This window comes from Accipiter gentilis, chromosome 14, assembly GCF_929443795.1.
Source record: "Accipiter gentilis chromosome 14, bAccGen1.1, whole genome shotgun sequence".
NCBI classification, from domain to species: domain Eukaryota; kingdom Metazoa; phylum Chordata; class Aves; order Accipitriformes; family Accipitridae; genus Astur; species Astur gentilis.
In genome coordinates, this window is record NC_064893.1 from 17285304 (window position 1) to 17310826 (window position 25523).

At 43.7% G+C, this 25523-nt stretch overlaps 3 protein-coding genes across 17 annotated transcripts in view; 2 read left to right on the forward strand and 1 right to left on the reverse strand.

The window, feature by feature from the left end:
• Positions 1–5039, forward strand: part of RBM39 (RNA binding motif protein 39) — a 278284-nt gene extending 273245 nt beyond the window's left edge. For 13 of the 15 annotated variants that reach the window (XM_049816248.1, XM_049816247.1, XM_049816249.1 and 10 more), the window contains 4 exons: positions 722–797; positions 963–1068; positions 3858–3936; positions 4035–5039. In XM_049816248.1, coding sequence (XP_049672205.1) covers positions 722–797; positions 963–1068; positions 3858–3936; positions 4035–4135 — 362 coding nt within the window. In that variant the 3' untranslated portion in view covers positions 4136–5039. Of the gene's footprint in view, positions 1–721; positions 798–962; positions 1069–3857; positions 3937–4034 lie in introns of those variants that run through there. The other 2 variants (XR_007508062.1, XR_007508063.1) reach the window with 1 other exon arrangement.
• Positions 5040–7213: 2174 nt separating this feature from the next.
• Positions 7214–9866, reverse strand: ROMO1 (reactive oxygen species modulator 1). The gene is made up of 3 exons (XM_049816278.1): positions 9798–9866; positions 9050–9180; positions 7214–7405 (listed from the first exon to the last, which is right to left on the reverse strand). The coding sequence occupies exons 2-3, from the start codon at positions 9178–9180 to the stop codon at positions 7297–7299; spliced, it is 240 nt and encodes a 79-aa protein (XP_049672235.1). The 5' UTR covers positions 9798–9866; the 3' UTR covers positions 7214–7296.
• A 34-nt stretch (positions 9867–9900) lies between these two features.
• On the forward strand, positions 9901–23951 carry NFS1 (NFS1 cysteine desulfurase). Its single transcript, XM_049816702.1, has 13 exons — positions 9901–10020; positions 10181–10248; positions 11134–11250; positions 11853–11936; positions 12611–12763; positions 13727–13820; positions 15816–15950; positions 17292–17449; positions 18894–18999; positions 19180–19261; positions 21236–21319; positions 21446–21535; positions 22174–23951. The coding sequence occupies exons 1-13, from the start codon at positions 9921–9923 to the stop codon at positions 22235–22237; spliced, it is 1335 nt and encodes a 444-aa protein (XP_049672659.1). The 5' UTR covers positions 9901–9920; the 3' UTR covers positions 22238–23951.
• The last annotated feature ends 1572 nt before the right edge of the window (positions 23952–25523 follow it).

The following is a 25523-nucleotide window of genomic DNA, read 5'->3' on the forward strand; positions in this document are numbered from 1 at the left end:
AGGTGGCTGTTATTTCAGCTAAATTAACAGAACCTTGCAGCCTATGGAAAGGGCAGGCTATAGGACAGTGCTTATCTTTAATAAGATGTACTGTGATGATGGGCGCAACAGATGACAAGTAATAATTTCGTAGTTACTGAGAAAGAGTATAAATGTTTTCTACAGTTAATGTTTTTAATTTTAGTTGTCAAATATTTCCTACGTTATGCGTTTCCAAGGGACAAAAGTACAGATACTTTTTTGAAGGATAATTCAATGTGCTTAAAATACATTTTGAGAAATCTCAAAGATGTCTGTCACTTCCTCTGAAGTCAGATGAGGTGGTGCCACTCCATCCTGAGCTGCTGCTTGGCTTCTATAAGGAGAAAAAAATTAAAAGGTGCTGCTGGCATACAACTCGGGCAGAATTTTTGATGCATGTATCTGCATTTAAATATTTAAATTGAAAATCTGCCAAAATCAATGTGCAGGGTTATCTTTTCACTTTTCAGCTTCAGCTGTAGTTCATCTGTGCTATTTTCTGTATCGATCAATTTAAAATTTCTCTATCATAGATGGTGTCTAGTTATGAGTTTTGCTGTCCTGCCTTCAATTTTTCTGTTTAGTTAGAACTGTTGGTATTATTGCTGAATGTCGGGATTTTAATGAATAGATAGAATTTAAATTGGAGCCATACACAGCGGGTTCTTAGATTTTTTTACTGTTTTTTTCATTACAACAGTTCTGGCTGCAGCTGCTTCTGTACAACCACTTGCAACACAGTGTTTCCAGCTTTCCAACATGTTTAATCCTCAAACGTAAGTGATTTATCATTGTCTGTTTCTGTTTGGCATTTGTTGATGACTTTAACATCTGAGAAAGGAAACAGAATGCTGCAGAGGGTTTTTTTGATGGGTGTTGGGGTAGATTTTGTCCAAGTGATAACAATTCCATCTGTCCTGTTGTTCTTCCACCCCCTACAGTGAAGAAGAAGCTGGCTGGGATACAGAAATTAAAGATGATGTGATTGAGGAATGTAACAAACATGGAGGAGTTATCCACATCTATGTAGACAAAAACTCAGCTCAGGTATGCCTTGTTCCAAGGAGAGACTGAGCAGGTTTTAGGAGTTTTGTTGCTTTGTAGTGTATAGAGGGAGTATTACAAATACTATTTTCTTTTTCCTAAACTGAATCTAAATTTCTTGAAGTTACTTTGCAGTTTTTGCAGAATGCAGGTGGTTCCCTCCTGTTTTGAGTCATTGGGTGTAACTTGAATGCAGGTGTGAGAGCAGTTTTGTGGTGCTCCTACAGATTTACATAGCTGAAGTTACTGTGGAAATACAGGCTGGAGAGTAGTGACCTCTTTAGTTCTGGCATTTGGCTTTTCCTTTTAGTTGTGCATTTGCCAAAAGCCAGGGACTTCACTTTCCTCTGTTTTGAGAGAATACAGTCTTTAGTACAAAGGACAACCTGCTCCAGCAGACTTGAGATGTGCAGTTAAATGTGTGCCTGATACCATGCTTGGAAACAGTTGTGTTCACTAGTAATGTTAAAGTCTTGCAGTGGGCAGCAGGAGTGCCTAGAGCTGTAACAGGGAGAAGAAAAAGAGCTATTGATGCAGATGTAATTACAGGTTAATGCCTATTTGAGGGACTTGGCCTGCATCTTAAAGAGGCTAATACATTTTTCTTCTGTGGTCACTTTGTTTACAAAATTCCCATTCTGGTCATCTCTTCCGCCTGTATTTCAGCTCTTAGAATGTAAACTGTGGAAGGCCTGTAGAGATTTGGCCTTCTTGAACCCCTTTTATATAGAATTCATAGCCCAAACTGAAGTACAGTTTTTAAATGGTCTCATAGTCAGATGAATTTCTAACAATCAGAACCCTGGAAGTGTCCTGTTGTGTTCCATTCCATTGTGTGAGGCCAAAATCTACACTACTGTCCCTGTCAGTATTGCTAAGATGGGATTGTTCTGCCCTGGTTATGCCCTTGGCACTCACAAACCTTTGTTATCGTTGTGCTGCTTCTATAGAAGACTCTTGTCACCTGAAACACTTTCACAGGGATTATGGAGATGTTACATTAGAGATGAGCTGCAGTCTAGTACATAAACCAACATACAGTCTTTCCTAGCGTTTTCTAATCTTCAAGATGACTGCTCTGTTGGACTACTGGTCTGATGGGAGGTAGAAACCTTTCCCACAGTATATTAGTTTATTACTATCTTAGAGAAAACAAATCCTTCAACAGATGGAGAAAAAAACCTGAACACAACCCAACAACAAAAAACCCAACACACAACCCCCCAAAATGCAACAGCCCTCAACATAACTCACGTAGGTTCTGAGCACACAGAGCTGAAAATCTGGTTCATGTTAGCAAGTGGATTTAAAAGAAAAAACTACAGCTACTATATAACGAGTTAGCTGTTTGCTACATGAAATCCATTTTGTCATAGTAGCACAGTGATGACCCAGATATAAAATACCCACTGATACTTAAAAATACTGTATTTGAATGTAAGTTTCCACTGTGCTGTTCTGTTTTCCAGGCTTAGATTCTGGTCGCATTATTTTCTCAGTGTTTTCATGTCCCATCTTCTTAGGGCTTTTTCCCAGCCAGCCAGACTTCCCAGGCTAAGGGCTGTCAGTAATCAGCCATGGAGATGTGATTTGATGTGGGTGAAAAGATTGCAGTCCCAGCTGAACATGTGGTCTCATGTACTATGCCAGTCTATGCTGTGGTGTGTTAAGAAATACTAAACCTTTATGTTGCTGTATCTCATGTCAAGGTTTAAGCAGCTTGGATGCCTGTGCAGGTGGAGGCTGAGAACAGAACTCTGTGTGTTAATTGCTTAGTGCCTTAACCAGATCCTGATCTCAAGTTTCACCCCTGAGGAGGAATGAGTGAGATCAGTGGGAAGAGTTAGTACAGGCTGGCAAAGGCTGCTAAAGGGAAGGCTGGATTCTGTTCCTTAATAGATTCTTTTCTTGTAAAATCTGTTTCAGCTAGAATCTGATCTGGTTCAAGAATTACTGGTAATATTCTATTTTTAAGCAGGCAGCCAGAATAATGCTTATGCATTACTGTAGACATCTGTATGTCTTCAAGTTGTTGAATGTGAATATTGCAGTACTCTGGATTAGGCTGGTGTAGTGCTTAATTTGCAGATAGAACGCTTCAGGTGTCTGGCAAAGGTAAAAGATCAGTCTGTCATTCATGTTAGATATCATCTTAGGCTCTTCTTACCCTGCTGTGACAGGTTTTTTCCCTTTGTCCCAGTCCTTGATCAGGTGAAGACAGACAGATGCTGAAGTTTATGTAGGAGAATTTTTATAGTACCAGTCTGTTTTAAAGTGCTGGACAACATTCCTGCCCTGGGGAACGGGGAGTGCTTAATCCCTTTGAAAACCAGGCTGTGAACTTGCGTATCTAATTAAGCATTTGTGAATAGAGTAGGTGATGACAGAACTTTATGGCTAGCCTGCAGAAGAGGTAGCCAAACTCCTTGTGCTTTTCTGTTTTGCAAGAGATTTGTAATCGGGAGCCATTAAATGCTCTCTTTGAAGGGTTATCATGAGCAAGTCAGCAGTCCACTACTTACTATTTCAGAAACATTTGGTCTGTTTTGTAAAATCCTCTTTTAAAAAGTTTCATGCTAAGATAACTGTTAACAGTATGGTAATGCATGTCAGTAAAAAACTGGCCACTGCTCTGTTTTCTCATGCTGATTCTGCATTATTGGTTGATACTAGGAGGAAGGTAGTGAGGCAGGTTTGCCTCCCTCACAGCCATGCCAAGGCAGTTTCTCGTGAATAGGCGATGGGGGATGTTTCTCAACCTTCTAATGGACTGTTACACTTCTGTATTACAGGGCAATGTGTATGTCAAATGTCCTTCAATTGCTGCTGCCATTGCAGCTGTAAATGCATTGCATGGGAGGTGGTTTGCAGGTGAGTGGATTTCATGTAGTGACCTACATTTGGTCATTGATTACAGAAATGACCAAATACTGATTTTTATTTATTTTTTTTTTAAATCTTCTGATTAGGTAAAATGATTACAGCAGCATATGTACCTCTTCCAACGTACCATAGCCTTTTCCCAGATTCTATGACTGCAACCCAACTACTGGTTCCTGTTCGACGATGAAGATGGATGTAGTCAGTTTTGTACATAGTTATTTTTTGGAGGAAGATTGAGTTATCTTTTATTTAGATAAAACTAAAGGAAAGGATTTAATGTCATTTTGTGTACACTTCCTGCTACCTTTAAAAATAAAATGAAGTAAGCAGAAATGCAGTGTGTTCATTCTCCCTAACTAGCATTTCCACTGTATACAAAGCTGTTGACTTCTTGTTCTGCCTTGTAATTCTTGTACATTTACTAAGGTGACCTGTAGGAACTGAGAAGTAGCTCATAGAAAACAAATTATCTGTAAAAGGCAGATGGGACATAATGACATTTTTAATGTTTCACAAGCCTTTCTTTTAATGCAGCAATTACATTTTACATTTCACTAAATGTAGGTGATCTGCTAAAGGTTAATATCAGAGATAGACTTTATGAAGGGACATATTTAGTGTTTTGTATAAATGGAAAGTTCAAGAGGCTACTGAAAGCTGACTCTAGACAGCCACTCAGCTTGCTTTGTGCTGAATAATTGGTAAGAATAGGAGGATTGAAGGGTTTTATTTCTTGATGGTAACTTTTGATTAATGTATCTGTAAAAGTTTCTTTGTAAATACTGTGTGAGGTGTGTCTAAGTTTCCAAACAAAACGATCTCTGCATTTCCAGATAAGTTTCTATGTATGCAGTGTGGCACAGTTGAAAGATTTCAGCCAAGTCTGAAAATTGGTAGGAAATACAGAAACGTGTTTTGTTCTGGTTGCATATAATCTTTGCTCTTTTTAAGCTCTGTGAGCTCTGAAATATATTTTTGGGTTACTTCAGTGTGTTTGACAAGACAGCTTGATATTTCTATCAAACAAAGACTTTCATATTGCAACAATCTTTGTAAGAACCACTCAAATAAAATTCTCTTAAAAAGGCCTTCATGAAGCTTTATTTCTCTGTGTGCTCTCCTAATGTCACTTAAGCAGTGTGTGCTGAAGACCAGAGGTGTGTAAGAGAGGCTTTGAAGTGGTATATGTTTGTAATACCATTTGTCCAGGAGAAAATGCAGGGGCTGGTTCCTGCTGTTTTGAAACATCTGTGTACTGCAGCTGTGGTTAAGGGCCTGTGGGTTTTCTTGCTCCCTGGACAGTGGAGGGCTCTTGGCTCTTTCTCAGGTCTGTGGCAGATTTTTTCTAGAGAGAACTTCCCCCTGCCCACCTCTACCTTTCACAAATGGTTGTGAATTGTGGGGATGTAGAAGTAATTGATGCTGGCTTTTAGTCTGGTTTCTGTAGGGAAGCCTGCCCAAGTGGATTGCCCTCTTGGTACCCCTTTCCCACTCCCCTGTCATTTGTGACCACTGGCTAATAAAACCGGTGTGCAACAAAGGTGTGGAGAGTATGTTCCAGCCTGGTGGGTGAACACAGGCTGGCCGGGGATGCCGCTAGTGCTCTGAGACAGAATGTGGTGGTAACCTGGTCTCCAGCCTCTTGAGTGCTGCCGTTCAGGGTGTGTGCAGCTGTGGCTGAGCTGCAGGGTGGCAGGAGACTGTTGTTGGCAATTCAGGAGGGAGCCACAGGAGGAAAAATGGGACTGGGCAAGTGGAGGCAGTAAAAAGGCAGATGCAGGGAGGAGCTGGGAATATACTGCAGCAGGGTGTCTTAAGAATATGTGACACAGCTGAAGAAAGCGAAGCAAAGCTGCTCTCTAATTTTGCCTGACTTGATTTTTTTTTTTAGTTGCTGGTATTAATCTGCCAGTGCCAGTTGGAGTAAAACTTGAGCTGTTCCAGAGCAGCTGTGTTGCTCAACTTGGCTGTTGCTGCAGTTTCAGGGGTTAATGAGCTGCATGACAGCAAAGAGCAGGCTTTTAGTGACAGATTTGTTTCTCCCTCAAAGTGGGGGAAATAGGACTTGTGCTAGGTAAAGGTTGTATAGGTGCTGGTTCAGGTTTTGCTGCCACTGTTAAACAGAAGTAGAGGAACAAAGATAAGCCTTGTTTCAAAAGACAAGTAACGGGAGATAGCAATGCTAAACTAAACTTATAGTTAGCTGCTGGCAGTGCCACAGAGCCTGGTGAAGGGCAGGAGTAATCCCTGGTCCTCCCGGGGAAGTGTTGAGCACCTTGTAGACCGATAAAGGCAGACTGCAGGAAAAGACCCTGTTTCTGGTAGCATAGTTCCTACAAGTGAAGCCCCCTTCCCTTGCTGAGGGAATGAAAAAGGCCACTTCAGGTTCCTGTTGCTGGAGGCAGCTGCAGCCAGGGCTCTCTCATTCCCTTGTCTGAGGGGCTGCACAGCAGAGTACCCCTCACCTCAGCGAGGGTATAAGGCTCCACCCTTCCATCCTGTGAAGGAGGCAGCATAGGCAAGCTGTGCTGTTCTGTGCTGGTCGTGCAGTAACTTGCAGCACAGCTAGTCCTGAGGGGAGAGCTTTAGGAAAGGCACTGCTAGAGGCCTGACATGGAGGTTCAACATCTGGTGTTGAAGTCATCCTTGTGACTGATCATAAAATACCTATAGCTGTCATGTGGCAGGAGTGCTTTCCATTTTCCAGCAATTTTAATGATTTCTGGCTCTAGCAGCATAGCTGTACCTATAACTGTGCTGTTCCCTGCCAGCTTCCCATACCCCTGTGCTGCCAGGCCAGCTGGAAGAAGGTGCCTGAGCTGCTGTAGTTTGCCCTCAGTTTGCAGAAGGACTTGCCTGAGTCCTTCCAGGGTCCCTTGCTCTCTGTGAGGGCATTTCCCCCTATTACATGGAACTCAGAAATGGGGCCAGATTCAATCCACCTGTTTTTGCAAGAGGAAAGAAATCTGATACTTGATCTGAATTAGCCACAGAGTAACTCTCCTAGGCTCAGGAATGCATGAATGCAATGGAGTGGCTCCACAGCAACACATCAGGCATGTACACTGCCCAAGTACCAAAGTGAGAAATGTGTGCACTGTACTTGCACCTGTGAAATAGGAACTTTAATGTAGTACAAATGATTATTAATTCTTGTTTTCATGGGAGTAAGAATCAGGAGGAAAGTAGAAATTTGGTAAAAAGCATGTTGACAACCAGCAGAGCAAGGAGGATGGTGCTTCACTGTTTCATGAAGAGCTATCACTTCCAGGTATCTAAAGATTTTATTATGGTACAGAGGAGGAATGGCTGGACAGGGGCACTCCGGGATAAAACCCAAGCTCCAGGTTAGCAGCGGATTCCCATACCAATAGCCATGAATGTCCCAAACGTCCCACCACTTTGCATCATCGTTTTGCCAACTCCACCCATCAGCTCTCGTCCTCTCATGCCAATCCTGAGATAAAGAACAACACAGGAATTATGTAAAAGCTGAACCCTGACAGATAACAGACATGCAGCAGAAAATATCTGATACAGCCAGCTAGTGGTTGCCTGAGCACCCAAATCAAACACCTCCTCTTCAGTATAAATTTAAAATGATGCCTCCTGCCTCTGCAAGGAGACTGGCTGCAGTGCTCCATGCCTGAGCTACTGCAAAGAAAAAAAAAAAAAAAAGCTGTTCTCTTTGGGGCATTTGAGTAACCCTCAGCAATGGCCCATGTGTATTTTATCCTGCAGTGGTACCAGCTGATGCTGTACTCTCCTGCCATGGCACTAGCAAAACCAGCTTCACCTGCTAATGCCCCAAATACCCTTAATTTGGGGGGGGGGGGGGGAATGTGCTGTCCAAGTATTTGCCTTACCAGAGAATAAGAAGGGTCTGAACTGTTCTATTACCATCTCATCTGGCTGCAGTGGCAGCATTTTTAATACCACCAACTTAAAACCTTGTTGTAAACTGACTTCTTATTTACCACTGACACCATAAGAGAGAAACTTGAAAGGCCTAGAAGTGTCCAGAGCCATTTCTGTTCTCCAGTTCCCATTCACCTGAGATCAGACCAGAATAAAAAGAATTGTTCCTTCTCAGGAAGCTCTCATAATATTTGGCTTTTAAGCACTGCAGTGACTGTAGGGTCTAAGGAATTTCATGCACTTGACTTCTAAAACATGGAGATTTTCCCTCAAAAATGGTACAGCAGAAGTAATATAGTTGTGTCATTCAAGTATGACAGAACCATTGTCACTGCTCCTTGTAAATACCCTAAATCTGTATTTTCTGCTAGCATTGTACCACTTACCCTCCAGGATCTGAGAGAGATCAGAAAGCTTTTTAACTCTATCACGTTAGACTTTGTGCTTTTTCAGCTCACTATCAAATCATCGCCCATGTTTAATCATAGATTAAAAAAACCTCAAGCAGAAAGAGTCCCACAAAATATGAAAGAACTTATTTCAGTAATTCCTTTTCATGGATGATGTGCGGCAAAACCAGTCAGTGAGTAGCACAAGAGCTAACTTAGAGCACTGTTTGTTTCCATGCTGGCATGCTGGGGGAAGGTGGAATATTGTCCCTCTCCAGTTCACAATGGGATGGTGCCAGTGCCAGCCACAGCTCTGCCTACACACTTGCAATTAAGACTCGGGGCCAGTATGGTAATTGCCTCCGTGCAGGGGGATGGGACACCCAAAGCAACCATGATGCAGATAGCCGAGGGCTTGCAGAGTACCTCAGAAAGCTTTAGAGCAAGGAGAGGGCTGCACATGTATCTGCCTAGACTGCTGCCCCTGGAGCTTATCTTCCACAGCCTCAGCTTCCCAACACAACCTCCCTTAGGAGCGGCAGGAAAAGGTCTGCGAAAAGTACCTCCCTGTACGCAGCTGACCCAGAGGTGATACTCTGCCATCACCAGACTTTCCCATTTGAGGCCAGGGCTGACAGCAGGCTCTCGAACCATGGCTAATTTGGAGCCACTGGCAAAGTTTCACCTATACAGGACCAGACCCACACCTCCCTTCCCAATCCCAGAGCAGGGGCATTTCTCTCTGGCTAGCGCTCTATCACAACCTGTCCACGGAAGCCATTTCCTCGGCATACCTGAGGCAGGAAAACGTGCCGAACAGTGCTCCTGCTGCCATGCCGACTGCAAAGCCCATCATGAAACCCATCTTTACTCTGTCAAAGCAGCTGGGCTGCGATTGCCCATATGGGCCCACGGTCACAGGCATCTAGAAAAGAAAGCACAAAACCCCACACAGATTTACTGCTTTGGCTATCACGCTTCTATAACCAAACTAGGCTGGAGAGCAGGCCCACGTGTTTCAGAGCCTCTCCTAAGTGTAGTGTTGGAGGCTTTGCAGGCTTTCAGGCTTGTTTCCTCGCCTGTCAAGCAGGACGGCCCTGTTTCGCCCTCAGCAAGCCCCTGTGAGCGCCGCTACGTTTCCGAGAGCTGTTTCAGGACCTCACTCTCTGCTCTTCAGCTCCCAGTGAGCAGCGCACGGCGTCGCCTGGCAAAGCCTCCACTGCCGGGCCCATCCTCCCGAGCTGCTGCCGGCCTCGGAGGCAGGGGAGCGGGATAGCAGATCGGCCCTTTAGGAGCCCAAGGCCAAGGCGGGGGCTCACGCCGCAGACCGCCCTAGCGGCTCACCGGGTAGGGGCGGCCTCCGCCTCCCGCCCGGCGCAAGGCCTCGCGCCCGGCGCACCAGGGCCCTCAGCGCCCGCTCCACCTCACGGGTGCTCCGGCCGCGACCCGCCCCTCCCCCGGCAGGCTCGGCACTCCGCCGCAGAGCCCCGGGCCCACTCGGGGGGGGATGTGGGGGGAGCAGGGCCGGCGCCCCACCCGTACCTCGCTCCCCCAGGGCCGCGCCGCTCCGCGCCCTCCGCCGCTGCCCGCTCCGGCCTCCGCTTCCGGCGCGCGCCGTGACATCGCCGGAAGGGGCGGGCAGCCGCCCAGCGCAGCACCGCGGCCATGCTGGTGTGGCGGCGTCTGGCTGCCCTGCGGGTGCCCCCCGCCTCTCGGCGGCTCGCGGCGGCGGCGGCGGCGGCACCGGCACCGGGAGGGGGACCGGGTAGGGCCGTGGTGGGGGCAGGGCCGCTTGCCCGGGCGACGGAGCCCGAGGCGCGGGCGGGCCCGGCCGGTGGAGCGCGGTCTCGCCGCTCCCGCTGGTGCCTGACGGCGGCTCGTCCTCTTCTCTCCTTCCCTCCATCCTTTTCCTCTCCCTCCCTCAGGGCGAAGCGGCGATGGAGGCGGCGCCCTGCGGCCGCTCTACATGGACGTCCAGGCCACCACCCCGCTGGTAAGGGCTGGGCCTCGTAGGGCTGTGGTCTGTCCCCGGCCTCCCGCCTTCCCGGCGCCTCTTGGCTGCCCGCGCCCCCGAACCTACGGCTTCCCCCCGCCCGGAACGGGACGCGCAGGGGGAAGGCGAGAAGTGATCTGTGTTCCTGTTGCCTGGAGCGCTCCCCCCTTTCCCGAGGTTAAGGCTCTCCCTGCTCGCCCGAGCACGGCCGCGGATGAAGCGGCGGCGTTGAAGGTTCGCTGTAGCGACAGACGCCTTGGGCACGGCCGGGTCACCCTCCGAATGGCCTTCGGGCTGGGCCGCCGCGCTCTTGCCGCCGCCCCCGGCGCCGTGCCAGGCTCGGTGCCTTCGTCCGCGTTCTGCGGGTGGGAGCAGCGGCAGCGCCGCCTTAGCGCTTACACTGACCTCTGCAGGGATGGGTGTCGCTCTCAGGGCCCGCGAGGAACTCATTTAACCAAGATACTTACTGTGTCATTTTTCCTGAGTTTTTAAGACCTTGTGTTGCTTCTGCTCAGAAGAAAGGCCAGGTTGGCCAGGGCTTTGAGCAACGTGGGGGGGTGGAACTAGATGATCGTTGAGGTCCCGTCCAACCCAAACCGTTCCGTGATTCTGTATGCTCAGAAAATCCCGTTCTTCTGTGATCGTCTTGACGCAGGTCGAGATTACGTGTGAGGGCATGGAACGTAACTGCCGGATACTTGTATTTGCCAGAGGCTGTGTTGTATATAACGTGCAATAGCCTCAAGTTTTTGAGATCTGGCCTGAGCTAAACCTAGCCACTGCAGTAGAAGTGCTGCTAATCCTGGGGCAGAAGAAGGGGGTGTAGAGGGGACAGAGATGCTTTTCCTTCTCTGTTTCTAAGGCTGGGTGGTTTGTGTCCCACAGGATCCCAGAGTCCTGGACAGCATGCTCCCATACCTGATGGCCTACTATGGCAACCCCCACTCCAGGACCCATGCTTATGGCTGGGAGAGCGAGGCCGCCGTGGAGAAGGCGAGGCGGGTGAGTCTTCGGCACTCTGCAGTTGTGGTTTTCCTGTTGGTGAGGAAGTTCAGTGTCAAAAGAAAATCAAAAGCAATGATAAAACCGTTGTAGTTAAGTTAGTGTTCTGTGGGCTGGATTTAGCAGCTTCCTCTTTGCTTAGGTACACTTTAGCAGATTTATTGCAAGAAAAAATACATTAGAGCAATTGAAATGGCAGAAGCCAATACTTTAGGCAAATGTGCCTCAGGATTTTTGGTTTCCTGAGGTCACAAGCATGCTGCTGCTGTAATTGGGCTAACTTCATGTTTTATCTTTCTCCCAATCTTAGCTATGGGTCTTCGTCATTTTTTTTGGAAGTAATATCTACTGGGTTTCTGTCTACTTAACTTTTATGTTTTTTTTTATGACAGACTGATGCTTAATACCACTACTGCTAATGACTATGAATTCCTTAAGTATTTTGTATTAATGCAGATATTTAGACTATTGTACCTGTAGAATAACTTTGTTAGATACTAGGCTCAAGGGGGTATTCTTGAAAACATTTTGCATGTGTTTTGCTATGGTCAATTCACTGTATTTTATTGTAACAAATCAAATTTGTATTTCTCTTTAAACAGCAAGTTGCAGATTTAATAGGAGCTGATTCAAGGGAAATTATATTTACCAGTGGTGCAACAGAATCAAATAATATGGCAATTAAGGTAAAAGGTTTATACTGATAGTTATTTATTATGTTAAAATTATGCTCTTAAGAGCTGTATGCAGCTTTCAACAGTTTAAATATTAATATGTTGGCCTAGTTAGCAAATATATAAATTCCTGGATTTACTCCATGTGGTATTCTGCTGCATACATAGAGAAAATGTGGGGATGTTTTGGTGCCCAGGATGTGGTTTTGAGGACAGAGTATAATACTCAATGTTTATCTTGCATGCACCAAATACAATCCTTCTGCTTACGTAATTAAAACCTTTATCATGAAATATAGTGGAGACGCTGATTACAAACTTTTTTCTGACTGACTAGGTAATGTTTTAACCTTTAGTATGTGGTTGTTCAGACTTCTTATTGTATATGACTCCATTGCAAGTGTTTTTAAAGAAGTGTTTCTGTTAATAGTGTCTAGAACTTATATCAGTTAACAGTTTCACAGGCTTTTTGAAAAGTGAGATGCTTTGAAAAATGAGTGCTGATCGAAATACATAGTGTGACTTACATGTCAGTACCTTTTAGATCCATGACTTTGGGGCAAACAGGGAAGATCCAAATGAATTGTATCTAAATAGTAATTTCTTGTTTCTGACCGTTTCATGTAAAGCTTGCTTTCTTCAGTGTTCTAATGGCAAATTTCTTGTTCATGGATTGCGCCTGACAGGGTGTTGCAAGGTTCTATAAATCCAGAAAAAAGCATATCATTACTACGCAAACAGAGCACAAGTGCGTGTTGGATTCTTGCCGTTCCTTGGAGACAGAAGGTTTTCGGGTCACGTATCTACCTGTTAAAAAAAATGGGCTCATAGATTTGAAGGTAGGTTGTTTACTGACAGAGGGAAAGTGAAAATAGAAGAGGTTTTTGCTTCAAATTGACCTTGTGTCCTCTTGATGATAAAGAGGAAGTGATGATGGATATTACAAGGTAGAATGAGAGTCACAGTCAAATCTCCATCACAGTTGGAGAATGATTTTCTGTTCTGTCTGGTGCTCTAAACCTTTTCTCAACCAAAACATCCATCTCTTATCCCACCATTCACCTGCTGTCATTCATACCCATGCAGGTGGAGCTGTTGCATCATTACAGGGAGCTCAGTGTGTGACTAGGATGGAGCTGGCTTTCGTATAGGAGTTAGTGGTGAAATTTCATGACCTGAGCTACTCAAGCCGTCAGACACAGCAATTACAGTCCTCCCTTCCAATTGCTGTCCATGAACTGACCCTTCTGGGTGTACTGGCCACAGTCCTGGGATTTGGAAGTTGTATATGCTTATTTCATCATTTGTCTCCTGTTATACAGGACAGCAACAGTTTTATTTCTAGCCCCATCATCTGGCTTGGAGAGATGTTGTGTCTATGTGGTGGGGTAGAGGGATCAGGCCTGCAGGTGCAGAAGCATTAGTCATGTTCTCCGAGAACTTTGCTGGCAGATTCCTTCTTTGTGTGATGCTTTCTTGTATACAGTGCAGTTCCTTTATAGCCAACCTTACTTTGTCTAGGTGTGGCTTAAGCTGTTTTGTGGGTGGCTAATTCATTAAAGAAAATAGTTCAGAGGAATGTATGAGGCGTAGCAAAAGCCTGTTCTGACTTGATCTAATCAAGTTTAGTGTTCACATGGATTAGTGCTCTCACCAGGACTGTTTGTTAGAACCCAAGGGGTTGTTGGCAATGCGCTCATTAGGGGGCTGGTGGTTAAGATTTGCTAGCAAATTGAAGGTGTGCACAGGAATCTTGCTTCTGCTGTTAGTCACAACGTCTGTCTGTTTTAATATTTCACCAGGAGTTGGAGTCTGCATTCCAGCCAGATACAAGTTTGGTTTCTGTGATGACTGTGAATAATGAAATAGGAGTAAAGCAGCCAATTCGTGACATTGGTAAGTACGCCATGGCTTCCGGAGGCCAGCTGATGTTGCTCCTGCTTCATTTTACTTAATATTTTCATAGCCAAGTGCTACCGATGCAAAAGATTAGGTGTAGTATAGTTAAGGAATAAATAGTAATGCTGTCCCAAATAAAAACTCACCTTAAAAGGGAAATGAGGATGAAACTCAGTACTTTTACAGTGAGTATTGCAGCAATTATAGCCTTGTAGTACAGATCAGCTACAGTTTTTCTAGTTTCATGCTGAATTGTATGATGGATGAAAAAATTGCACAGAATAACTGGCCAGATTTTTATTTTACTATAATGGTTTATTGAGAGGTTGTAGTGTTTAAGAGGAGAAATGTACAGAAATTGAGGGGGCAGGGGATGGTGAGCACCACGCTTATAGACTCCCCTTCCCCCCCAGTATGGCCATATACAGTCATGAACAATTGTTTGGAGGTCAAAAGGCTGCTGAAGAGCCAGGTGTCTGGAATAGGAGTCAGGGAGATGGTGAGCCAGGCTCTGAGCAGGCAGATGGAGAGACAGGGACCTCACAGCATTCTGGCAAAGCAGGTAAAGGGAGAGATGGTGAACCAGGGTCGTTGGAGCAGGCAGGGTGAGCACGTGGCCCACATGCAGCTCCTTAGATCCCACAGTGATTCCTTGATAATGTTTCCCATGACAATGACGAAACACCCCACCCCCTTCATATTCAAGATGTCCTTCCATAAGATGTTTGAGTTTTTACACAGTTTTTAGGCTTTGGCCTCTGTCCTGGAGCTTATACTGCATGATTCAGTAGGGTATTGTCTTCCTGCGCTGTGGCTTCTTACCCTTTTGTGCAGCTGATTTTCCTCTTGCTTAGCTGCTGCATTTTTTTTTTCTTTATTATGCTCAAAGCAGCATTTTTCCCAAGGCTCTTCAAGGTTATGTTTCTTCATTGACAAGTAATTGACCATCAGTGAGTTGCTTATAGGCCCGAGGACTCGTATTTTCCTCCTGTGCTTGTATTGTCAAGGCCATTACTGTCTTCTGACGCTTAAATGCCAGAGATAGCTGGTACCAAGCTCTGGTTCCAACAGCAGTTTCTCATAACATGGTGATAACCGGTCTAATAGGCCAGGACTGGGGCCTTGCAGAGTTAACCTAAGGCCCCGTTAGCGTGAGGCATATGGCCTGATATTAGCAGTAGCAATGCTGTTCTTGCTGGACCACAGGAGGACAGCCTTTCCTGTGAAAGATAATGCTGAACTTTTTGTGCAAAGGAGAGGTCTGGGTTGCAACCATGCTAGGTATGGATTCTGTGGAAGATGAGTTGAGTTTTTTGATGACAAAAAATATTTTAAGTTCGCTGCCCATGAGTATTACATTGTTTTGTTCTGTAGTATATTTTAACTCTGGATGCAGAAATGTTGATTACAGGCTTGAGTGACTTTAGGTGGGAGTAATCAGCATGTGTGAGGACTAGTGGCAATTTTGAGAACGTTTTTGAAGATGAGTTTTGTAATACTTGGAAAATAGAGGAAATGGCATTAAAATACTTGGCAAGTATAAACTTGAAAGTAAAGCTGGCTTGTACTGGACTGGTGTTGAGAAGAAAAAGAATCAAGAAAAAAACTTTAATTTTGTCCAGCTGTGGAGTTGTCCCTGTAGGGAAACTTGGGTGTCCCATGCAGCCATTTGTACTTAAACTTGGTAGGTGTTGGTTTGGAAACAATCTAACTTCTTAACAGCAGAAGACTTTTCAACTTCTCAACTGGAGAAATTCATCATAGTCTTACCTGCTGACCTGCCTAAACCCGTGCCTGGCTAGGCATCAACTAGAATAGCTCCTACACAGCTTTACTGTAAAAGAAACATGATCGCACCCATTTCTTCCTTTGTCGCCTCAGAACTAGTCCTTGCTATAAACTGTTGCTTTAGATTCATTGTTGGCATCACTGGAATTGTAACGATTAGATGAGATAATGCGGGGTTTTTTTGCTTTTGTGTTTTTATTACAGGTGAGATCTGCCGTGAGCATAAGGTTTTCTTCCACACAGATGCTGCACAAGCAATTGGTAAAATTCCTATGGATGTCAATGACATGAAAATTGATATAATGAGCATCAGTGGCCATAAAATTTATGGGCCCAAAGGTATGTACTGAAGTGCTTTTCTAGAGAATTGTTGTTTCCATGCCTACCTTAAGGTAACTACACAAGCTATGAAGTTAAACCTGTCTGTCATAGTGACTGTTATTTAAACTGTAGAAAACTATTCTAAGACTGGTATTGGACTGACTTTGGAGTAGTTCAGGCACTGCTACCAGACCTAGAGCTGCCATAAGTGGATCTTCAGTGCTCTGCTTGGTGTGGAGCAGCACTGATGCTGAAATGGTTGAAATAAAATCACTGCATTATAGGGCAAAGTTTAGACCCAAGTGTAACTTGCAATGAGGAGACCAAAAGGTAACTGGAAAGTTTAAATTCTTAGTGATTTTGGTTGTCTTCTACTTCCAATGGCTTCTTCCCTCCAACCCCATTTGTGCATTTTTGCAGAATGGGCTTTAAAATCTGGCTATGGATTTTCTGGTTGACACCCAAACAGTAAAAGTTCAGCTATTATCACTGTCACAATCCATTTAGTTTGTAACACTGCATGTAGAAAGACAGAAATCATGTTTGCTGTATTCTGTGTGCTATTCAGAAACAAAAGGCAAAATTATTTTTTCAGTATGTCTTCTTTTTCTGTACAAGCTCTCCTGAGAGCTGTAGACATATCTCTGGACGAGGACTAAGTTTTCAACCAATAACTTTGGGTAGGTGACAGACATAAATTTTCACAACTTAATATGTCCAGAAGTTGCAACTATTCTTCCTGTGGTGACAGTCACTCATTGGGTATGCCAACGCACTCAAAGACATGGAAATCAGGTTTCTAGGTGAGGAGACTAGAGTGTGAAATCGGCTGGCTGTTAAAACTGGCTCATCTAATCTGCCCATTGGAAATTGGTGCCACTGATGAGTCTCCCTAATGAGAAGAAAGGGAGAGGTCTCCTGGGACTGGTGCCGGCCTGGTAATCCAGGGAAAGGGGTTCTTTCAGAGCCTTCCGTTGGAGGTCAGTAAGGGAACATTAATGAATGAAATATCTGCACATAAAAACTTCAGTGCAAAGGGGTGAACTTAGCTGTGCACAGGAATTGTGAGAAGTAAAGGAAGTACTGAGTCCTTGGGTGGCTGAAGCACACTGGGAGAAACTCAGCTTCTCCCATGGCTGAAGCTGTGGGAGTCTGAATGAAGAGGAACATGAACGGTGGGAACAAACACCATTTCCTAGAAAATATTGTGCTTCTGCATGTGTTCACTACGTTTTTCTACAGTGAGGTGTCCAAATATGTATTTGCTGTGGAAATAAGGAGAGTTTCCAAGGCTTGGAGTCCCTTTTTGTAATTCCAGAACTGTGGGTGTATACTTAAACAGCTTTCCTTGTTTTCAAGGGGTTGGTGCTCTCTATGTTCGCCGACGACCACGCGTCAGGCTAGAACCCCTGCAAAGTGGGGGAGGCCAGGAGCGAGGACTGCGGTCTGGGACTGTGCCCACTCCTTTAGCAGTGGGCCTGGGTGCAGCGTGTGAAGTGGCACAGCAAGAGATGGAGGTATGTGGGAGAAGATACTTGTCCTGGATTCCAGAAAAATAATATAACAGGGTCAGTTAGGTCTTAGATTCCTTGAGTCTTTTTGTGTCCATGTGCCCGAATTAAATTTGGTTCTCGCGTTGTAACATTAAGTAAATGTTTTGAGATCTTCAAGGACATTTTTGGGTAATTGGAAGTTGGTTTTCAGCTTTAAGTTGTGGGTTTTGGTTTGTTTTTTTGTTTTTTCTTTTGAAGTGATTTGAATCTTGGCTTTCTACAACACGTTTACATTTGACAGTTTTAGTGAAATACGGCTTTAAGTGCTTGTACTCATCTCTCCATTCTGCACACGTATTAGCAGCATCTCTGAAATGGAATAAATCATGTTTATGTAATGTATATTGAAAAAATAAGACTTCCTAGTCCATTATCATACGTATTAAATGCATATAAGGTCAAGTTTACTGCAGCTTTGCAACTAAGAATTTTTTTTTTTCCTAGCTTGGACAGTAGAGGTTTGTTTGCTTAGGTCTGGTGTCTAAGCCTCTGTGTGCTGCTATATCTGTTTGTGGGCACCAATGCATTCCTTAGAGCTGGAATGTAAAAATCCTTTAATATAGTGCCAGTGGGATGCATAAGCCAGATACCTGTACACATAGGATCAAGCTTCTTCCTCAGAGAGAGGCAAAGATCTGCCATCTGAGCTGGGTGGTTATGGAAGCCTTGTTAGAGGCTGGAGAGCTTGCAGAGCCCAAATTCTGCACAAGCCTCAGATCTGGATTCTCTTCCTTGCCTGGCAGAGTTTTGGTGTTTCTAAACTAAGTACTATTTGAGATAGCCTTGTTTTCTTCTAAAGCTTTTTCAAGCATGTAAACAAGCATGAATTGCATGTGTGCGTCTGGCTGTTCCTGTGCACTGGAGCTGATACCATACCTTGCTGCTTTTTTAGTGTTAAGTGACCTCATTTTTTAGTCTAGAATGAGACACTGCGTGTGGGCATTTCTCATTGCATGGGTTACATGTTGTAAAAGCTGAGTTCACAGTAATTTGTGAGTCTATGTCTTTATGCAGTACAGTTTGAGAGCTCCCAGGGAAATAAGGGACACTTACCATAATGGGTGCCCTTTCTTGTGTTGCAAAATGCATCATCCTATGCATTGCCTAACTTGTCTTTAAACACAAAGAACTCCGTGCTTTTATGAAAGCCAATTTGGCAGATTGTATATATAGATATTTCTGTATGGTTTGGAATATTTTTTGAAGGGTGAGCTAGCTAGGACCAAATTGGTAATTCTCTTTTAAAACAGTCTCTGGAGTAGGCAAAGTTTGACAGTTGCTGATGTGTTCTTTCCTTAGTAAACCCAGCTACTTAAGTCTGCTCAGGTCTGGTGACAGAAAGCAGTTTGAGTGAGGTCAAACTGTACACTGTTTATTATTCTGACCTCTTTTCTGGTTTCTTTGCTAGTATGACCATAAGCGAATCTCACAACTGGCAGAACGACTTGTTACAAAAATAATGAGTGAAGTTCCTGATGTGGTTATGAATGGAGATAGAGAGCATCGCTATCCAGGTAATGTTAGCAAAATCCTGAGACCATTAGAACTGTCTAGCTCGTTGATGTTAGTGGCCATGACTGAATAATGCACTTTAGCTACACATAGGGCAAGTACTGCCATGTGGGGTAGGATTTGCCCTAGATTTCAGTTGATGGAAGTTTGGTTTTTTTTCTGTTTCATTTATTTCTACGTAGGATGCATCAATTTATCTTTTGCATATGTGGAAGGGGAGAGTCTTCTGATGGCTCTGAAAGACGTGGCTCTGTCTTCAGGAAGGTAGGTGGAACGTGTGGGAAGGCTAGCAGTATATTTTGGAGAGAAAATAATATCTGTTAATGGAGGTACCAACTGAAGAGTGGTCTCCTCTGTGCCCTGTATTTGCATATTCTGTTAATGAGTCAGCCTGGCACTGATTTCATTCTAAGATTTTGGTTCTCTGAAGTGGCACATTTCAAATGCAGGTCAAATTTACTCATCCTGAAAGCAAAAAAAAACCCAAAAAACCCAACAACCTAAAATCCCAAACAAAACCAGAAAATCCAACCTAGAAATTCCTACCTGCCAGCCTCGTAGACTGGTTACCTGCTATCTGAGGAGCCTTGAATTGTAACTGGCAGTGACGCTTTCATTCTAAAGGCTATCAGCATTTGAGCAGCTTACGTCCTTCAGCAGGATTTCACAGAAGCGGCAGGTCGTAAATAGAATCTAGGGAGGCTGGACAAATATCTGAATTAAATCGGATCATAGTGCCTGTGTTTAATGCAAAAGCAGAAAGAAAATTGAATACATTTTAATGGAGCTCTGTTGACTCTATGGGAGTGACGAGTAACATTTCTGTTACTGAGACAAACTTGATGGTTATGATGATGTTAACGGAGTGTAAAGTTGTCCTCTGTTCCTCACCTTTGAGAACAAAGTGGTCAGCATATCGTAATTAGAAATATGTTGGCACTATGAACAGGAGGAATAAGTCTCCACATGACTGTCTCTGAAGCCACGAGGCTCTGCCTTGTGCACCAGAGAGCTGTAAACAGCTCTCCGGTTTGTGCTGTGTGTTGCTACCTGTAAAATTGAGTAACAACATGTAACCAGTTTTGCCTACTGCTTCAAGATGGAAGTTCTCTCTACTGACAACTATAACTAGATCATCTTGCTCTGGATTCCTCTGTGCGCTGTTTTTCATTTATTTGTTCTACTGCCAAACAGCAGGTTGTGAAGCTTTTTTCTTTTTTTTTAATGTTCCTGTTGGTATGTTACCTTCTGTGGCTAGTTCTGTCTTGGCTCCTTTGTCCTTTTTTCATGGCCTTCACTTCAGCTACCCCTTAGTCTGCATTCCTGCTGCTTTTCTTTGGCATTGTTTTTATTCTTACCGCATTATCTGTGTTTGCTCTTCTTACCTCTTTGTGCTGGTTTGGGTTGGGATTGATTAAATTTTCTTCATAGAAGCTAGCGTGGGGCTGTGCTTCGGATTTGTGCTGAAAACAGTGTTGATAATACAGGGATGTTTTTGTTATTGCTGAGCAGTGTTTACACAGAGTCATGGCCTTTTCTGCCTCTCACCCCACCCCCCACCAGCCGAGGAGGCTGGGGGTGCACAAGAAGTTGGGAGGGGACAGAGCCAGTACAGCTGACCCCAGCTGACCCAAGGCATATTCCAGACCATAGGATGTCATGCTTAGCATATAAAGCTGGGGGAAGGAGGAAGGGTAGGGGATGTTTGGAGTGATGGCATTTGTTTTCCCAAGTCACTGTTATGTGTGATGGAGCCCTGCTTTCCTGGAGATGGCTGAACACCTGCCTGCTGGTGGAAGGTGGCAAATGAATTCCTTGTTTTGCTTTGCTTGTGTGTGCGGCTTTTGCTTTACCTATTAAACCATCTTTATCTCAACCTTCTTACTTTTACCCTTCTGATTCTCTCCCCCGTCCCGCTGGGAAGGAGTGAGTGGGGCTTAGTTGCCAGCTGGGGTTAAACCATGATGCTCATGCTCCTAATTTATTACCCTCATTCCCCTCTAATGCCTGCCCCTTCCATTCTTTTTTTTCAGCAGCAGAAATACTAAGCAAGAAGATTGGTATTCACTGGTGGTTTCTAAGAGGTTGGGGAAGCTGTATAGGTTGCTGTACAGAGTCATAGTAATATTAAATGTCTGTAAGCAACTCTTTGTTGGAGGAGATTAGTGAAGTTTTACTTCAGTGTAGCATCTGCACATGAACAAAAGTTTGAAATTTGCCTGCCTTCCCTTTCCCCAGTGCTTGCACGTCAGCTTCTCTGGAGCCTTCCTATGTTTTGCGGGCAATTGGAACAGATGAAGACTTGGCTCACTCATCTATAAGGTGTGTGGAATGGTCTTCCCTTATGCTTCCAAATATTTTTCTTTTCTGCCTAAAGCAGGTAGTGGATTCGTTCCACCCCTCCATATGCACGTTATTCTAGTCCTTAATGGTTTTCTTTTGGTTTAGATTTGGCATTGGTCGTTTCACTACAGAAGAAGAAGTAGATTATACAGTCCAGAAGTGCATGCAGCATGTTAAGAGGCTGAGGGAAATGAGGTGAGCCATCTTCTTATTGAACGTAAAGACTTCTTGGGTATGATAATCATTTGAAGAGTTGGATTTAGTTGAAAGTAATTGTTTGCTTCAAAAATCTGTGCTGTCTTTGTATGTAAGCAAGCAATGTTGCCAGAGTGGGTAGTGGGCCTGGGCCTGGACTTAACAGCAGTGACAAATTTTTAAGGAAACAAACCTTCTCCCAGATCCTGCCTGTGTCAGGGAAACAATACAAGTAGGGCAAGCATGTAGGGCAATACCTAGAAGTTTCTAAGCCAGAGATAGTATTACTGAATTCATGTATCAGTAAGTTGTTTTATTTTGGTGAAACTAAAAGACTCCTGACTCATCTGGACAGTGTCAAATGTGAGGGCTCAGTCTGCAGGAGACACGAGTACTTCATGCCCAAAGTGGGAGCAGGAAATCAGGTGGAGCATCTGCCCTCTCACCTATTCTATTTTGGGCTGAGGACAGAGTTGAGGACTGATTGTCTGAAGCTCACTGACCTCCAGAAGGGGAAGATAGGCAGATAGGTATCTCATAATTTCTTGTGTAGTTGATGAGGTCGTCTGTTTGGTTATTGTTGTTGATGTTGTCCTGTGCATTTTAAGATAGCCCTCATTTTTCTCTTTTCTTTACAGCCCCCTCTGGGAAATGGTGCAGGATGGAATTGACCTCAAAAGTATTAAATGGACTCAGCACTGAGAAAATATCACTATCCATGGACTAGATGTGGATTAAAATGCATTTCCTGTACATTCCTGAACAAATTATGCAGCACTTCTGTTTTTTGACTTTCTCATCACAAAGTCCAAGAAGCCAGAAATGAAACTTGCCTTTATCCTGGAGAAAGGCAGGATGATGTAACACCCATTGCATTTATACTGACACACAGAAATTTATGCTAAAACATAATTTATTAGGAAATTTATTTTCAAATAAGAAAATTAAATCGGTGTGTTACTCCTGGGCCAGTGAAATCCTGGCAAGATGTTGTTGCTTCTCAATGTAAAACATCCTGTGTAGCTGTTCTGTTTGCAGCACAGGCCTGTTGCCAGGCCTTCTGTTCTTTCTTCTTCGAGGCAGGCATCCTGCAACCGCAGCTGGTTTTGTGCCACTCAAATGCGTTGTACTGTGAGAAGTTCTTAGATAGGAAGAAGCTTGGCATTTCTAGAGGAAAAGGATGCCTCAGTGTGGCTATGTGCCTTCACAATTAAGTTGTACTTGCAGTTAAGAACAATTTTTCTGAAACTGAGTGTTTTTGGCTCTTTTTCCTTGGTCTTATCTTTTTTTGGATGATGCCTGTACAAACTGGTGTGCATTAATCCAAAACACCCTTCTGCATTACAGAGTTTAATACAATGATGATCCACTTCACTGTCCCCTCCATTGTGTTTTTTTCCATGCAATGTTTTCTAAGTAAGGAAAGAAAACTTGAGTGACTGGGGGAGGAGAATAGGGAAAATATGTCGGCTTCAGTTGCAGTACCAGTTTAGTTGGAACATGAGTGGTGGAGGTGGTGGGGAGAGCAGAAAAAGTGCAATGTCTTAATGGAGTCTGAGGGGTTTTTTTTGTTATGGGCTCTTTTCTTCCCTTGTGATGGGTCCTTTGCTGTTACTCAGAGTTTGTGTATGGGTCATTGGCTTCTGTCACTTGAGGGAATCTTGCCCAGCTGAGCCTGGATGTTTTGTCTGGAGATAAGAACATGGAGCTCTGGAGTTTTTTCTGAGTGATGGATGGTACTTATGTCTGACTAGAGACTTACATGGGAATTCATTCCCTGCAAATGCTGGTGAGAAATGTGTGTTAAAAAGAGTTTGATGAGACTAATTCATATCAGTGTTTTTCCTTTCTTATCTTTGTTCATCTTTCCAGTAGGAAATGTAACCCTGTATTGCAAAGTGCCTTTGTTTCAGTTGTGTAAGCAGACAGCTCTCAAGTTAGTTTTGTTGACTGATGGATGTTGTATTAGCTGCTGAATTTAATATACCCTTTAGACAGTATGTCTTCAGTTCTGGATGGTATCTACCTCGAGGATGAATCATGTAAAGCAAAAGCTGAGGCTAAGTCTCACAAGGTGGATTGCATTACAGAAGCTTGTGCTTTTTTTGTTACCAAGGTCAGATTTAGTTGGTTGTAATGCAAAGCTAATCCTCAGTTGTTCTATTTGAAATTACTAGCTTTAGCAATTTTAATATTGTGGGGCTGGCACCTTAGATTTCATCACAACATTTTTAAAACTACCATATGCATAAATAGGTTTTAGAGGTGTTGTATGTACTATGTTTTATCCTTGGGCCATATATGTTTTCTGGATTAAGCATGAGATAACACTTTCCCAGCATGTTTTAGAACTATGTGTTTATGAAATTGTTCTTTGTGTTTCACAGATGATAAAAAATTATAGATGAGACTTAAACTTGGCTACTTATAGTCTTTTCAGATCCACCGTTCTGGATGAACTACGCAGCACTACCAATAAGTGGCTAAATTGCAGCCTTTCATTAGAGAATAGAGATAAACTGTGTTTTCTGTGGACACTGCTAGAGTAAAATGTTTTGTATGGGGAAGTAAACTTCTTTGGGAGGAGAATATTTACAGATGGAACTGTAACTGTAACTCAGAAGCAAGGGAGCTGTGGGGTTTTGTGGGCCTTTTTTTTGGTGATTAATTGGAGCCATCTGGAGGGCATTAATTTAATAATACAAGTGTTATACAGCCAGCCATAAACTTATCGGGGACTTTTTGAAATGATAAATTAACATAAAGTGCTGTTGCTCCCATCAAAATACCATCTCTTATCTTTGATTGGCTTGCTGTTCTCTGTCCGGTGTGATGTCAGTCATGGTCCAACTGTTTTCAGTCAAATTGTTTTCTGCTAACAACATGTATGCCCCATGCTTTGAAATGATACAGTTTCCCATAGCTGAGTCCCAAAAAGTTGGCCTAAGAGATCTCTTCTCCACTAAAGACAGTTTTGGTTAAATTTTAGGATGGTGAATAAGGACCTGCACTGGAAGAAGGCAAATGCCAGTTTTTAAAATGGACAGGCTGGGTGCTTGGGAGAACTGACCACTCTTGACAGCTGATGTTCCTCCTATCTATCCAAAACAGTAATAAAAAAAGGCTGGTACAAGATGCTCTTGCAAGAAGAAAAGCTTATACTAATGAGCAATCAAAGTGGTTTTGTGCTGAGTAGGCATAGTAAAACCAACAAGGTGTTTAATTTTAAAAAGTAACTATAAAGAATCAGTGAGGCACATCATAGATTTTAAGTAAAGATAGGAATGAGGAGAGTATTTCTGGGAGGCGTTCTGTGAGGATTATTTCTGTTGAACATTTTTCTAAATGATCTGGAAACAAGACTTGCAGTTGACACGTAGTAATCAGAAAGGAAAATACAAAGTAGTATGAATCATTTAGTAAACTGGGTTCATTCATGCAAACCACATCCTTGTACAGATGAAGGAATGGGATCAGAGGTTGCATTTACAGAATGATATCTCTGGGGTGCTGAAGAAGCAAGGAGCCTGGGATTTGGGGTAGTGCTTCCAGACCAGTGATGTATAATGCAAGCAGGAAGGCATTTTTATTTCAGATGTGGCATCAGCACAATGGGTGTTGGTTCCCTCAAGCTTTAGTTTAAAACGTCCTGTGTATATTTTTTTTCCCTAGTTGCGTACCTAACACCCTACTTCAGTTTTGGTTTAGGTGGAGGAGGCAGATAAATTAGCTTGCTCTCAATAGTTTCTTAGTACCTAATAAAGGCAAATCCCATTCTTTTCTAACACTATTTTTCTTCGCCTGCCTTTCACCACATGCATGTTACAGGGGAGCGTACTGGACATGGTTACCAATGATCCCTGTCCTTTAACCTTCTGCCTACTAGTGTTTTGCTTTCCAGAGACACTTTTCCCCCTGCTACTGGTACCTAACTGCATCGTGCTGCCAACTCGCTCTTTGGTACACTTGGTCACCTGGCATGTTCCTA

Coding starts and splice junctions, on each gene's coding strand:
- ROMO1 (XM_049816278.1), bottom strand. CDS start 9,180: ATGCCTGTGACCGTGGGCCCATATGGGCAATCGCAGCCCAGCTGCTTT. Junction 7,406..9,049: donor GGCACGTTTTCCTGCCTCAG/GTATGCCGAGGA, acceptor TCTTTATCTCAG/GATTGGCATGAGAGGACGAG.
- NFS1 (XM_049816702.1), top strand. CDS start 9,921: ATGCTGGTGTGGCGGCGTCTGGCTGCCCTGCGGGTGCCCCCCGCCTCT. Junction 19,262..21,235: donor GTGGCTCTGTCTTCAGGAAG/GTAGGTGGAACG, acceptor CCCTTTCCCCAG/TGCTTGCACGTCAGCTTCTC. Junction 21,320..21,445: donor TTGGCTCACTCATCTATAAG/GTGTGTGGAATG, acceptor CTTTTGGTTTAG/ATTTGGCATTGGTCGTTTCA.